Source organism: Bos mutus, chromosome 21 (assembly GCF_027580195.1).
Source record: "Bos mutus isolate GX-2022 chromosome 21, NWIPB_WYAK_1.1, whole genome shotgun sequence".
NCBI classification, from domain to species: Eukaryota; Metazoa; Chordata; class Mammalia; order Artiodactyla; family Bovidae; genus Bos; species Bos mutus.
In genome coordinates, this window is record NC_091637.1 from 53,858,225 (window position 1) to 53,873,105 (window position 14,881).

Genomic DNA, 14,881 nt, shown 5'->3' on the forward strand with positions numbered 1-14,881 from the left:
CTACAGAACATGAATAGTGGTTGTGTTTGCAGACTCTAGAATTAAGAGGCTCTAGTTTCAATTTCCAGCTGTCAAAATGTGTTTGGCTTTTTCATGTCCAAAACTCAATTTTTTCATCTCTATAATGGGGCCAAAGCTATCTAATTTTTTTGTTTTTAAGTACATCTTTATTGAAATGAAACATATATAAAAAGTGAAAAAATTATAAGTAGTTTGGCTCAGAGGATAAAGCATCTGCCTGCAATGCAGGAGACCCGGGGTTCGATCCCTGGGTTGGAAAGATACCCTGGAGAAGGAAATGGCAACCCACTCAAGTATTCTTGCCTGGAGACTCTCATGGACAGAGGAGCCTGGCAGGCTACAGTCCACAGGGTCACAGGGTCGGACACGACTGAGTGACTTCACTTTCTTTCTTTCTTTCTTACAAAATAAAAAGAGCTATAATCAGAACAGCTATACCTAGCAACCAGATCAAAAAACAGAATATTATCGACGCTCCAGAAGACCACTCTCTTGCCTCATTACAGACATACCCTCCAAAGGTCAACTACCCTGACTGCTAATAGCACCAATTAATTTTACCTGTTTTTAAACTTTCTATAATGGGATTCATACAGCAACAGTGTGTTCTTTTGTGTATGACTTCATTCTGATTGTGAAGTTTATTTCTGCACTTAAATATAGCAGTATCTTTTTGTTTTAGTGAAGTACTCCATTTGGGGGTTATATAATATATGTCATTAATAAATATTCCCTATATCAATATTCATATCTGTATCTATAGTCAAATTAGTTCATTCTTTTGCTAAGCCCTCCTATGCTGTTTCTGATAATTTGTCTAGTGGTTCTGTAACTGAGAAAGTGAAAGTGTTAGTCCCTCAGTCCTGCAGCCACCCCATGGACTGTAACCCTCCAGGCTCCTCTATACAAGGAATTTCCCAAGCAAAAATTGTGGTCTCGGTTGCTATTGCCTTTTCCAAGGGATCTTCCCAACCCAGGAATCGAACCTAGGTCTCCTACATTGCAGGCAGATTCTTTACCGGGTGGGCCACCAGGGAAGACCACTGAAAAAGCTGTGATAAAGTCTCAGTGACAACCTCTATTAGAGTCTACTATGATTATAGTTCAAGTATTTCTCCCTTAGGTCTATCTATTTTTGCTTTATATATGTATGTTCACGTTTGCGTCCGTGCTGAGTCGTGTCCGACTCTTTGTGACCCCATAGACTATAGCCCACCAGGCTCCTCTGTCCATGGAATTTTCCAGACAAGAATACAGGAGTGGGTTGCCATTTCCTTCTCCAGGGATTTTCTAGACCCAGGGATTGAACCCTCATCTCTTGATGTCTCCTGCATTTGCAGGCATATTCTTTACCATGCTACCTGGGAAGCCCTAATTTCTTTAAATGTTATTAACGTCCATTGTAAATTACAGCAGATTGGCCAATTAATACCCTGAACACTAAAATTAGTATTTAACACACTAACTCAATTTTCCTTAAATACATACTTAAATCAAAAGTTTGAATAACTTTAGCTTACAAAGAAAACAAAGCTTTCATTTTTTGACTTAAGAACTTGAAACACCCAGAAGCAGAAGCAAACCAAAATCAAGTAAAGTCCTAAAATGGTACAAACCCCTAAAAGCCAAGCAGGTTTGCCAACAAAGCTCCGCCTCCGTGCAAACCCTGCCCACTTCCGGCTGCCCCACCCACTTTCTAACCCTGGAACACCTCCCCTTTCTGCGAGGTCCCGCCCCCTGCACCTGATCCTGGTACCCATTGGGTGAATCCGGATGCTGTGTACACACCCTCCACACGCACGTTTGGCAGGGCCCTCTTCGCGCCTGCGCAGCAGCGGCGTCAGGCAGCTGGAGACTAGGTCCCGGGGTTGGGGGGAGGGGGGAGGAGGTCAGGCCGAATCTTCCTCCGTAATAAGAAGCTACGCGTCCCGCGGTCCTGGCTCCGTGGGTCCGGTCGGATCGGGCCTGGGCGCTGGAGCTGCTCTGGCTCCCGCCGCGGCGGGTGCGATGGAGGCCGTACCGGAGCCCAGCGCTCACGCCGGGGGAGGCCGAAACAGCCGGCAGTGCTAGTAGATGAGGCGGCGGCGGCACGGACTCTCCATGAGCAAGCGGCGGCGGCGACGGGTGCGGCGGCACCGGCGGTCTTCGGTCCCCGGGGAGGTACGAAAAGTCGGCTTCCTGGTGGACGGAGACTGGCCGGACGCCTTCCGCGGCCAGGCCCTCTTGCCCATTACCCGCAGTCCCAGGCGCTCAGCGGGGCCACTGCTCGGATGCGGGCAGGGGATGCCCAGCCCCTTCACCGGCTCCGGGTTCGGGGATCCACCCGCAGTCCAGGGCCAGTCTTCAGTGCCGGGCCTTCCCGGGAGCTGCGGGCCGGGGGCGGGGTGGGCGGGGTGGAGGTGGGGGCCCACCGCGTACCCAGCCCCGCGCTGCTTCGAGCGGGACTGCGGGCCTCTTTCTCGACTATTTGGGGGAGCTAACTCGGGAGGGGACCTTCAGGACCCCCGAACTCTTAGGGTGTCTGGTATTCAATGCTTTGGGTAAATGGTCTGGTCTTCACGACCAGCGTGGAGTACAGATTGTCACCCTTGGAAACGACCGCAAAAGGTGTCGTTTTTTGCCAAGGAAATAGAAGTCTAGGGAGTCTTCCTGGTTTGTTCAAACTAGGGGGCCTATTGAGGCAGGAAAATAAAGCCAGTAATTCTCCAGGACTTACAAATCACTGTCTAACGAAACGATGTTTTTGACAGTGTGGCCAAAACTTAAAAGACAATTTTAAGTAAAGTTCTTTGCACATTTTCTGGTCTTTTTTAGTCGCTTTTATCGTAATTTACTTTAGAACAAATCACCACGGTACTGCAGAAGCTAGACTAAGTGTCCTTTAGTTCTTCCGATCCTCTTTTTCTCCTTTTGTTTTCCCCAGAAGAAGGCTAGAGAAATCATTTTATGTGTGTGTATATATTTTTAAATATATATGTAGTTATAAAATATGTTTAATTCTCTTAGAGTGCAACTTGCTTTACAGAGCAGTACTTATTTAGTCATGTCTAAAAGATAATTTAGATAAAAATACTACAGAAATTTAGAGTTCCAGTATTTAAGAATCTGAACTCAGGCTCTTAATCATAATGACCTTGCTACAGAGTTCTTTAAAATGCCACAGAAATCAGTCAAACCATGAGGAATGTTATTTTCATGTTTTAAATATTTAAATACCTTGTGATTTTTAAAAAAATATGTTCTGGAACATTTCTTCTTCATTAAGCAGAAACTGAGTTTGTGTTTCCTTGGCTGTAAATTTGCCACTCCCTCTTATTCCTAAGTGGTTGACTAGAGCCAGCATGTTAGCAACTATATATAAACATCTACACTTCAGACTAAATATAGTGTTGAATATTTTAGAGTCCACAGTATCTTGCCTAAGTCAGAAATACTGTGTGTGTGTGGTAAAACTGAATTTTTAGTTTGCTGGTGTTAGAAAATAGGTTTGAACTTAATTTTCTGCACAAAACACATAGGTCTGCAGCACTGAGAGTTGGATTCATATTGTGCTTGGGAGGATGTGGCACTTGAAACTATGATCAAAATAAGACACTGACCTCAGTCACTAATTACTGTCTTCCTCCTCCTCAGATGCTTCCCGTTTTCATGAAAATGCAAAACATGAAACATACTGGAAAACCCTGTGATGTTTTTAGTTTAGACATTTGTTTGTTCCAAATAAAGTAAAGCAATTTTTTTCAATTCAGTTTCATTAGGACCTCATTCTTTAATTTTTTTCAATTTTGCTTTATATACATACATATGACACCAACATGTTTATTAGAATACTGTCAATGACTTTAAAACCAAGCTCTTAGTTATCCTCAAGGTTGGGGGGAAGATAGTTCACTTCAGTTCAGTCGCTCAGTCGTGTCCGACTCCCTGTGACCCCATGAATCGCAGCACGCCAGACCTCCCTGTCCATCACCAACTCCTGGAGTTCACCCAAACTCATGTCCATCGAGTCGGTGATGCCATCCAGCCATCTCATCCTCTGTCGTCCCCTTCTCCTCCTGCCCCCAATCCCTCCCAGCATCAGTCTTTTCCAATGAGTCAACTCTTTGCATGAGGTGGCCAAAGTACTGGAGTTTCAGCTTTAGCATCAGCCCTTCCAAAGAACACCCAGGACTGATCTCCTTTAGAATGGACGGGTTGGATCTCCTTGCAGTCCAAGGGACTCTCAAGAGTCTTCTCCAACACCACAGTTCAAAAACATCAATTCTTCGGCACTCAGCTTTCTTCACAGTCCAACTCTCACATCCATACATGACCACTGGAAAAACCATAGCCTTGACTAGATGAACCTTTGTTGGCAAAGTAATGTCTCTGCTTTTGAATATGCTATCTAGGTTGGTCATAACTTTCCTTCCAAGAAGTAAGCGTCTTTTAATTTCATGACTGCAATCATCATCTGCAGTGATTTTGGAGCCCAGAAAAATAAAGTCTGACACTGTTTCCCCATCTGTTTCCCATGAAGTGATGGGACCTGATGCCATGATCTTAGTTTTCTGAATGTTGAGCTTTAAGCCAACTTTTTCACTCTCCTCTTTCACTTACATCAAGAGGCTTTTCAGTTCCTCTTCACTTTCTGCCATAAGGGTGGGGGAAGATAAGTGCCCGTTTAAATAAGGAGGACACCTCAGTTCATTCCCAAAACATGCAGAGAGAAGAATCAGGATAATGAACCAAACTCTGAACAAGATTGTCCCAACCTGGCCTCTGTATTTAAAATTATAGGATATCTGGCATGGTCCTTCTCAGGTGGCGCTAGTGATAAAGAACCCGCCTGCCAATGCAGGAGATGTAAGAGACCCAGATTCGATCCCTGGGTTGGGAAGATCCCCTGGAGAAGAGCATCGCAATCCACTCCAGTATTCTTGCCTGGAGAATCCCATGGACAGAGGAGCCTGGCCGACCACAGTCCATAGGGTCGCACAGAGTCAGACACGACTGAAGCAACTTAGCATGCAGCATGGTCCTAAATTGCAAGTGAAAATCCCCAAGTGCATAGAAATGATTTTTGTTTTAGCTGTGCTAATATGATTAAGTTCTCACGATTACAGTACTCTTCATATGTTATCTTTCGAAACCAGTCGGCCTTTCTCTGTACCCCAACTAAGAATTCCATCATATCGGTTTCATAAGTAGAACCACACATATTAACAAGAAAATGAAACACAGCTCGTATTTTGGAGGAAGAGGTTTACATTAGGAATGCACTCAACCAAATTTAGACTGTATCTTTGAATAGTTTTATTTAGGATTTTTTCATTACAAGATTTTCCTCTGTCAGTGATAAAATCTGCAATATAACCAATAATAATTGGTTGGATGGCATCACCGACTAGATGGACATGAGTTTGAGCAAGGTCTGGGAGTTGGTGAAGGACAGGGAAGCCTGGCATGCAGCAGTCCATGGTGTTGCGAAGAGTCGGACACAACTGAGTGACTGAACTGATAATTAATAAAAAGGTCCATCAAATGACTATTCTGTATTTCAAAAAAAGGTTACAACTTCTTAAATGGTCTTTCCAGAGACCATGCATGTTGCTGAAAAAATGGCTCATGGCTTGAATTGTTTTAAAATTTTTTTGTTCCTTTAGGAGTCTATTTAACCAAACTTAATTTAATCTTTAGATAGCTCTATTTTCATTTCAACATATATCATGCATTTAAAAGATAGTCACAGATTTACAAGTACTATCTTAAACTTTTAAAATGCAGGATGAAGACACTGTTTGAAGAGATCAAAGCATCAATTAAAAATAACTATAACCAAGATCGCTCATTTTGGAGGCCTGTTCTTCCTTGGGGAGGTGTTTTTACTATCAAAGCTGGCCGCAAAGCAGTCTCCTGTACACCACTCTATGTTGAAATAAGACTGAAAAATACCTGCACCATAGATGGATTCTTGATGTTGCTGTATGTCATTCTCAACGAAAATGAAAATTTCCCCCGGGAACTCTCTCTTCATTTAGGTAGAGAGTTTGTAGACTGTTTTCTTTATTTAATGGACACCTACAGTTTTACAACCGTGAAGCTACTTTGGATTTGGGACAAAATGGAAAAACAGCAATACAAGTCTGAAGTTCATAAAGCTTCATTAATCATTGATTTGTTTGGGAATGAACATGATAATTTTACAAAAAATCTCGAAAATCTCATGTCAACCATACAAGAGAGTTACTGTTCCAACTGGCGATGCCCCACTCGAGTGCAGGAAGATCAGCAACGCACAATTAATATAAAGTAAGTTGTTCTAAAGTCTCTTTTGTCACTTTTAGCAAAAGTAGTATGCTTATAATGCATGATATGGATAGATAGGAAAATAGATAGATAGATATAGTCAAAGTACTTCTTAATGTACAGACCCTGTGTACAACAACTTATAAATAAAGCAGCCAGGCAAATGCAAGACTCTTTAGTGGGTTCCATGATAAAAAAAAAATATTACTCTTCTATTATATCTAAACATGTCAGGATTTACAAAACCAATTGATAACTATTTCACTTGCAAAATAATGACCTATTCAGTATGCACAATGTTTTCCTCTCACTCAGAAATTACTAATATGGCTAGGAAGATAATGCCTTGTGTCACAGATTTAACCTCTCCAACGACACTTAATACTATATTGAAATGTTTCCCTCTCTGAATAGATCCCTGTCAGGTAGGCTAGTTCTACATGAACAGGAAGATTGAAAGTACTCCATGTCATGGCCAGGGCATAATTAGAGATAGAAATCCCAAACTTGGGAATATTAATACCTGAAAAGGATACAGATGTAAGGAAATTTTTTATTGGCTAGAAAGGTACTGATAGCCTGCTGAGGGGAGAAAAGGAAGGCCTTCAAGCTGGTAAAATGACAGGGAGGAAGGCCAAACTGGCAAACCCTAGTGGAGTATTGGGAAACATTAAAGCCCCAAGGGCACATGAGCTGGAAAAGGGATAATTGCCAGTGTGGGGGTTGCGGGTGGCAGTGGGAAACAGGACAGAAAAACAGATCCAAACACATTTTTGTCAGAAAGCATACTTGGCCCTGTGGTCCAGGAAGAAAACTGCCGAACAGATTGTTCCCTTGTGGGATTGTACGTCACATACCCAAACATATTCACGTTTTCTGTATAGCATATTTAGTTTACTATTACAGCATTATACTTAAGACAATGGGAAAGCAGAAGATCTGTTATTCTTTTTAGAGACTACCAATTATTGTTTCTCTTGTTCTGAAATACACTTGGGCCATTTTGCTGTATTGCTGATAGGATGATGTTGATTGTGAAATTTCCATCAGGGAAAAAGTTACTGTTAAAACCATAATGGACTTTTTAAAAGTGCTTCAGAAATTTGTTTTTTTAGAAAAAACTAGTATCTTTTAACTTACATATGTTTTGAAACTATAATGTATTTACAGCCCTATATTAATACTAGCATTTTGTGCCTCTCAATAAATAGTTTTCATTATACTCTATATAACTTTTTAGTCTTTTGCCTATTTTCTAATCCTGTATGTAAAACAACCTCTGAAGTATGTAGGAAGTTTTTTTTTTTAACAAATCAGGAAACTGAGGCCAACACTGGCTGTCACTAACATTGAGTCAGGTAACTAATCAGCTGCTCTCCTAATTCTGGATCCTGCTTTCTTACATCAGGACCAGGATCCACTCTATTTAATCCTCTCAGAAATTTTTAAAGCAACAACTGTGTGTTTCAGGATCAGTTTACATATATATTTAATGTTTCTTAGAAAGTTTCATGCATTAATGTTTATTAAGTTCAACTGGTTTCTATACTGTCTGTAAGAAATACAGAGATGAATAACAGAGGTTACACTTTTATATGTGTTTTACTAATAATGGATGACTTGTAAAATTTGTTATCCACATAATATATTTGGGCTTCCCTGGTGACTCAGCGGTAAAAAATCCACCCACTAAGCAGGAGACATGGGTTCAATCCCTGGGACAGGAAGATCCCCTGGAGAAGAAAGTATCTACCCACTCCAGTATTCTTGCCTGGAAAACCCCATGGACAGAGGAGCCTGGCAGGCTGCAGTCCATGGGGTTACAAAGAGTCGGACACGACTTTGCAACTGAGCAACATTAATATATTTACATGTAAAATGCTGAAGCATTTCTTACATGCATTTTGCAATTGTTATAGTCCTCCCCAAGAAATTCCACATGGAAACTTGATACGACTGGCTGTGGATGAGTTATTCTGTTCCAGGATTGAACTGTGTGAAGAGCATGGGTGAGTATATGATAGACATTTAAGATGAAAGTATTTCTGTGTTTCTTATAAAGAAACCTGGATGTGGGTATGCTTGTTATGAAACAGCAATTCACAAGTGTTTAGGAAACCTTATATTTTTGGAATCTTGATACCTTCTAGTTTACTATACCATTTTATGCTGTGCTGCAGTTGCTTGATGAATACAAAGCAAATGCCTTTTTTTCCCCCACTGCTGAGTAGGTACAATAAAACCTTGCTTAACTGGAACCCAGCTAATCTGGACCCTCAATTAACTGGATTCTGTACTCTTCATTTATGTTCAGTTCAGTTCAGTTGCTCAGTCGTGTCCGACTCTTTGCAACCCCATGGACTGCAGCATGCCAGGCCTTCCTGTCCATCACCAACTCCTGGAGTTTACTCAAACTCATGTACATTGAGTCAGTGAGAAAGCAGTAAATGACAACCAAAAAGTTTAACCTAGTTAAAGAAAAGAAAAAGGAAATCCAAAGAGGCAGAACATATTCACCCCAGTCTCTTAATTTTTATATCTACAGTATTGAACAAGGAGAATTAATATTTAGAAGGATGATCTTACACCTAATTAATCACAAAAGAAGGAAAGAATAAAATACCTTCAGTTAATTGTACTTAAGTCCAGAAAGTGAACTAGGTGTATTTTTGCAACAAATACTGAAACAAAATGGTTTCCAGATAACTTAGTTTAGTCAGTGTTTGTCCACTAAATACTGTCCCCTGAGCATTCCGGTTAATTGAGATTTTACCGTTTAATTGTATTTATTTTAATTCATATGCTTAATACCTGGTGCTTCTAAGAAAACAGAATCTGCTGCATCGTAATGGCAACAGGAGCCAATCAGGGAATTTTATTTAGTCTAAAGAAGACTGTAAGAATCATCTTATTGCCTCTCTGCCATTATTCTCATTTGAAACCAGCCTAGAGAAAGAAAACCTTTTTCTGAATAAAAACGTTTCTGTCAGTTCAAAAGACTACATGCTTTTATAAGCTGAGATAAACATAGTTAGCTTTTCTTGGAGTTTTAAAAATGTCATTTTCTCATAAATAGACTCTCTCAGCTTATAAACTCTGAGACTTAGGCATATAAAGTATTAATACAGTCATACAATTTTCCCATACCTAAATAGATAATATGCTTATTATGAAATTAAGTGATAAGGACAACTCAGAGTGATAAAAGGCAGCTTTGTCTCAAGTGTAATAAAGTTCATGCCTATTTTCAATTTTAGGTGTGGTGGCTTAAGAGAATTTTCTCAACGAGTGTTCTGCCACGGGGCACCCCCTTTTGTTGTCTTAAATATGCAGCATTGGAAATCTGAAGATCTTGCATATGTCCCCTATTATTTGGATTTATCTGATCACAAGTAGGTGCTTTTTGTTTGTTTTACATGACTAATAAAAGAATTTTATTTATATTTTTCTACTATTCTATCATGATTTTGACTAGCTCTTAAGGAAATACATATTGTTAAAAAAAAAAATAAAAGCTATCTCTAAATTTATGTATCCTAAATAAGATCAGAATATACTACAGGGAGTCAGTTGCTGACAGTGTACATAGCGGTTAGGTACTTAGACTATAGAATCGACTGAACTGGGTTCAAATCCCAGCCCTACCTTTCAAGCGATGTGACGTTGATCCAGTAGCAACCAGTTTACACATCAGTTTTCTTATCTATAAAACAGAGATGACAGTGTCTAAAGTGTTTAAGATAGTATCTAAGACTTAGGAAACAGTAAATTCTGGCTGGCCATTACTTGTATTTCAGGCCAAAGTAGTGTATAGTATGAGGTCATTTAAACATAAAATATTACTGTCATTGTTCAATTAAAATCCAAATTAAGATACAAGGGGTTCTTTTAATTTTTTGCCTTTAAACATTTTCTTGTGTTTTCTCTTATATAATAGAACCATGCAGTTCATGAGTTAATCTATTAAAATAATGCCCTTAAAAATGTATCATTTTTTAAAATTCTTAAACATCTTACTCCAAATTACCAATTATAGTACATTTTTTTTTTACAGATGAATGTCTTTTTTAGATAACAGAATGCAAATAATCTTATTCCTTAGTTAAGAATGTAAGGACTGTTTTTTTGTAAGAACAAAGTACTGTGATTTTCGGCCACACTTTGTCATTTAATTTGCAGGTATTTGTTGGAAGGTGCCACATTGTTTAACAAAGAGGAACATCATTATTCTGCAGCCTTTCAGATTGATGGACATTGGATGCACTATGATGGCCTCAGAAATGTGAATTTAATTTTGTTAAATAAACCCCCAGAGTTTCTCCTCTTGTCATCATTGGTTTATATTCGAGCAACAGAGAAATAAATATAGACTGATGCTAAATTATATTGTTTTCCCTCCTGCCCATGCTCCCCCAGATGAAGGGCTTTTGTTTTGTATATACTTGGTATCCAAGGAAATAGTTCAACTATATTAGTTTCAGAGGTGTATTTTCTAGTGTTTAGCCCCAGGTAAATGTTTTATATAGAGAATCTATGCAAAAATGTTTGTATTTCTTTTTTCTTAATCCCAGGTTATTTTTATACAAGCATATTTTATGTTGAAATAAAATATATCTTGTAGCATTTGTATTTTTTATTTATATGTATCTCAAAGATTTTTTACAATTCTGTTTTTGAATCTGAGAAAATACTTCATCATTTGAATTCTCAATTTTTCCTTTTGGATATCCAAATAAAACCTGGGTACAAATAAGTTTTCAGTTTATATAAATTTAACAGTTCAAAATACCTGACTGTATTTATTTGCCCTACCTCATTATAATCCAAAGTGCACTATTGGATCTAGTTTGGATTTGAATGTACAACTTAGAGATGGTTTAGTCTATTTTACCTGACTTGCCTAATGTCCCTGCAGCAAGTTTTTAAAAATACTTTGGTAAGAATGTTTCTCTGGACTTGAATCATTTCTTTATCATGGCAAATAACTTTACTTGCTAAAGTATTAAAACCTAGCAGTGGATTTTAAGTGTTAACTAAGCTCCAAGCTTAATTAAGCTTATTTTTACTCAAATAAATTATATAACTAATGTTTAAATGTAATAGAGGTTCTCTAATAAAAATTTATTTTGCAGATAAGACAGCTATAAAAAGTGTCAGGCAAACTGTATGTTTACTAATGTTGAATGAACATTGGAAATGTACTTTAAACATGTATGTAAAAGAAAATGGGTGCCTGAGAATACAGTTGACTCTTGAACAACTTGGGGGCTAGGGCCCTGATCCCCCAAACAGCCAAAATTTCCCCATGTAACTTTACAGTTGTCCCTCCATACCTGTGTTTCCACATCCTTGGATTCAGACAACTTCAAATCATGTAGTACTACAGTACATGTTTACTGAAAAAAAGACCTGTATAAGTGGACCCACACAGTTCAAACCCATGTTGTTCAAAGGTCAGTTGTCTTTCTCTTCCTAGTAAGTCACATTGGCACAGAGGGAAAAATACTTAGGTTTTGGGGGTAACATCTGTGTGCTGCCTTAATAATAGTAAATCGATACCATGAAACTTTCTTTGATTTGCAGTATAAATCACCGAAAGTGTGTAGTTATCAGAATATTATATTTCTTCTTCAAAGACCTAGGATCTCTCTTCCTTTTGCAATTTAAAGGAAAAGTAATAAGTAATGTTCTCAAGGGAAAATACTTTTTGAAATCTATCATCATTTATTTTAGTGTTTTCAGTGTGGTTGTCCCTAGGTCTGGGGTTGAGATTGAGTGCAATATATTTGGAGATTTCTACACAGCATCACAGTTCACTGCCATTTACCAAATTGCTAAGGTTTAATTCAATAAATTAAGTCTTGCATTGGTGCCATGTTAAGATAACTTACTGAAGAATGGATAAATATAAGTGCAACATTGATGAGTATGCCTTTTTATCATGTAAAAAAGAAATATTCGTAGTATTTGCTCAAAGTAGTGATCTATTTTTTTTTTTTTAATTCACCCCAGAGTTTGTTTAAATAGTTTCCGCACGTATTTAAATAGGGTTTGATTTATAGTATACTTTTCTGGGGGCACCTTACTGCATGAATCAAAGTATACAGAAACACAAATATTAGTATATACATAAATGGTACCATTAACAAAATTATTCCTGATGCAGATTTATTCTTTTATGAATTGCACTTTATTTGGAATAATTCTAGCTTATCATGAAACAGTGACATACCTACCTCACAGGGTTGTTGTGAGGATTGAAATGTTTGTTAACATCTTGACTACCTTGAACATGCTAATAAAAAAAAACATTTTTTCTACCTCTTTCATGTACAGGCACGTTTCCTAGATTCTGTCTTACTAATGAACTTTTCAGATCTTTTTAAAAATTATTTGAGCAGTAGTTCATATCAGTAATGGAATTAATGTAGTGAAATTTAAGTATGCCTTCTGGACCCCAGATGATTAGGATTTAAGGATAATAGGTATTTTATTGTTATGGTGGTAATTGAAGACATTATTCCCTCCAAATAGTGACTAGGAAAGGGGTGAGAAAGTATGAAGTAAACAAGATTATCAAAAAATGTGAAGGTGAGAATATGGAAAAAAATTTATAGCCTTAAACACTATTAGAGAAATTGGAATGCTGAGGGGGACAAAAGGTATGAGGGAATAATCAAAATATGTTTTTAATCAGAATGTCACAAACCACAACTACACCTAGGGTAGAGCAGAAATTATTTTAAAACCCTACCTCCATCAAAGGGGGATAAAGAACAAAGCAAATTTAGGGGGAAATCAACATATGGGCTTCCTTGGTGGCTCAGATGGTAAAGAGTCTACGTGCAACGCAGGAGACCCGGGTTTGATCCCTGGGTTGGGAGGATCCCCTGGAGAAGGGAATGGCTACCCATTCCAGTATTCTTGCCTGGAGAATTCCATGGACAGAGGAGCCTGGTGGGTTACAGTCCATGGGGTCGCATAGAGTTGGACACGACTGAGTGACTTTCACTTTCACTTTCTCCAACATACAAGTAGAATTCTCCAACTTCTCTTCAAAGAAACTTTACCGTCCACCCAGAACTTAACAAATGATCTTAGATTTATCCTTCAAAGTAGCTCTCCATTACTAATTATTAGGGTTGATTTAACCTAGATTGTCACTGGATCCGATCCCATCAAAGAGGAGGAGAAAGATCATCACCACAAGCGTGAATCCTAGGTTCTATTTTATTCTTAGAGTATGAACAAACAGCTGAGCTATATAAACAGATGACTACTGTGACACATAAAATGCCGTATTTGTTGAGCATATCAACAGTTTTATGATTAAACGATTTAATAGTAGTTATTTGACAATAATTGTAATGCACTATAAGTAAGCAGGAAAGGTAAACAGTTCAATGTAAAAACGACAGCAATTACTACTACTAAACAACAGCCTAAGCAAACATCTATATTCTTACCATCTTCCTTTGTTAAAAGCTAAAATCACATAGGTTTCAAAAGTTCACCTCGACAACTTGATGCCTTACTAACAGTTCCTACCCACCCAACTGGCCCAGGGTTCACCATCTGCTCAACTGGACAGCTCTTAACTTCAAATTTAATTCGATCTGAGGGAAAGCAGCCTTTTGCTTTATCTCTGGGAAGTTGAGAAAGTTGGTGGGGAGCTAGGTGATTTCTTCGGATGTTGATATCTACTTAAGGATATACCTTAGATTATTTACCCTCAAAGAGCCATCAGTTCCATAGTCCACCCATTGTTTTCGCAGTGAGGTACATAAGGTATCAAAAGGAGTACCACTGAAAATGAAAAAGTGAGCTGGTCTGGTAAGGCCCTCAAAAATGATAACGTTTGGAAAACCAACAGCATGGTAAAATTAGAAACCTGCTGTTGTTATGCTTAGCTATATTTTTATTACTTGCCTGTTTTCCTTTTGAATTTTGTAAAGTCTGATTTTTAAGATGATTATAAAAATAATACATAGTAAGAAATCAGTAACCGTCAAAAAAGGCTAAAGAAGAAAATGATCATCCATGAAACCACCCAATGGTTTACACCGGTAAAAATGTTTTGAAAAATCCAGCATGGCGCCATAGTACTGAAGAGAACCAAGGAGTTTGGGCTTTGAAGAAAGAAATGTGTATTCCCGGGAGCCAGCATGAGGGTGATAGAAATAATTGGCACAACAAAACGCCTACAGGAAAGTGAGTCTCTGAAGAAAACTGCAGTCACCACCTATTCGGATATCTCTTTCTACCTGAAAACGCCTTCAGATGCTTTTTTTCTCAAATCTTCAAGAACTCATTATTCTATTTTAAGAAGGATATCATTCCTTTACGTTTCTCTATCAACATCTCAAGACTAGTATCCAGGTTCCACAGCTGGAAAGCAACACTCTGATGGTATAAACTGTTCCCAGATACAGCCCGATTTTTCTATGTATGCCTGTTTACCTAACAGAGGAGTGTAACAACAGCTGTGAGGTCTTTGAAACAGTCCTTTCCCCACTCGCTGCTTAGCATCCCTGGAGGAGGTTTGGAGGAAGGAGACTCCAGGTTGGCCGAC

General features: G+C 38.6%; 1 protein-coding gene across 2 annotated transcripts; it reads left to right on the forward strand.

The window, feature by feature from the left end:
• Positions 1 to 1,860: 1,860 nt before the first annotated feature.
• C21H14orf28 (chromosome 21 C14orf28 homolog) lies at positions 1,861 to 12,629 on the forward strand. 2 transcript variants are annotated; one of them, XM_005892584.3, is made up of 5 exons: positions 1,861 to 2,181; positions 5,788 to 6,312; positions 8,229 to 8,318; positions 9,567 to 9,701; positions 10,489 to 12,629. In XM_005892584.3, the coding sequence occupies exons 2-5, from the start codon at positions 5,789 to 5,791 to the stop codon at positions 10,670 to 10,672; spliced, it is 933 nt and encodes a 310-aa protein (XP_005892646.1). In that variant the 5' UTR covers positions 1,861 to 2,181; position 5,788; the 3' UTR covers positions 10,673 to 12,629. The 2 variants fall into 2 exon arrangements, with proteins under 2 accessions (XP_005892646.1, XP_005892647.1); XM_005892585.3 differs by lacking the exon at positions 8,229 to 8,318.
• Positions 12,630 to 14,881: the final 2,252 nt, after the last annotated feature.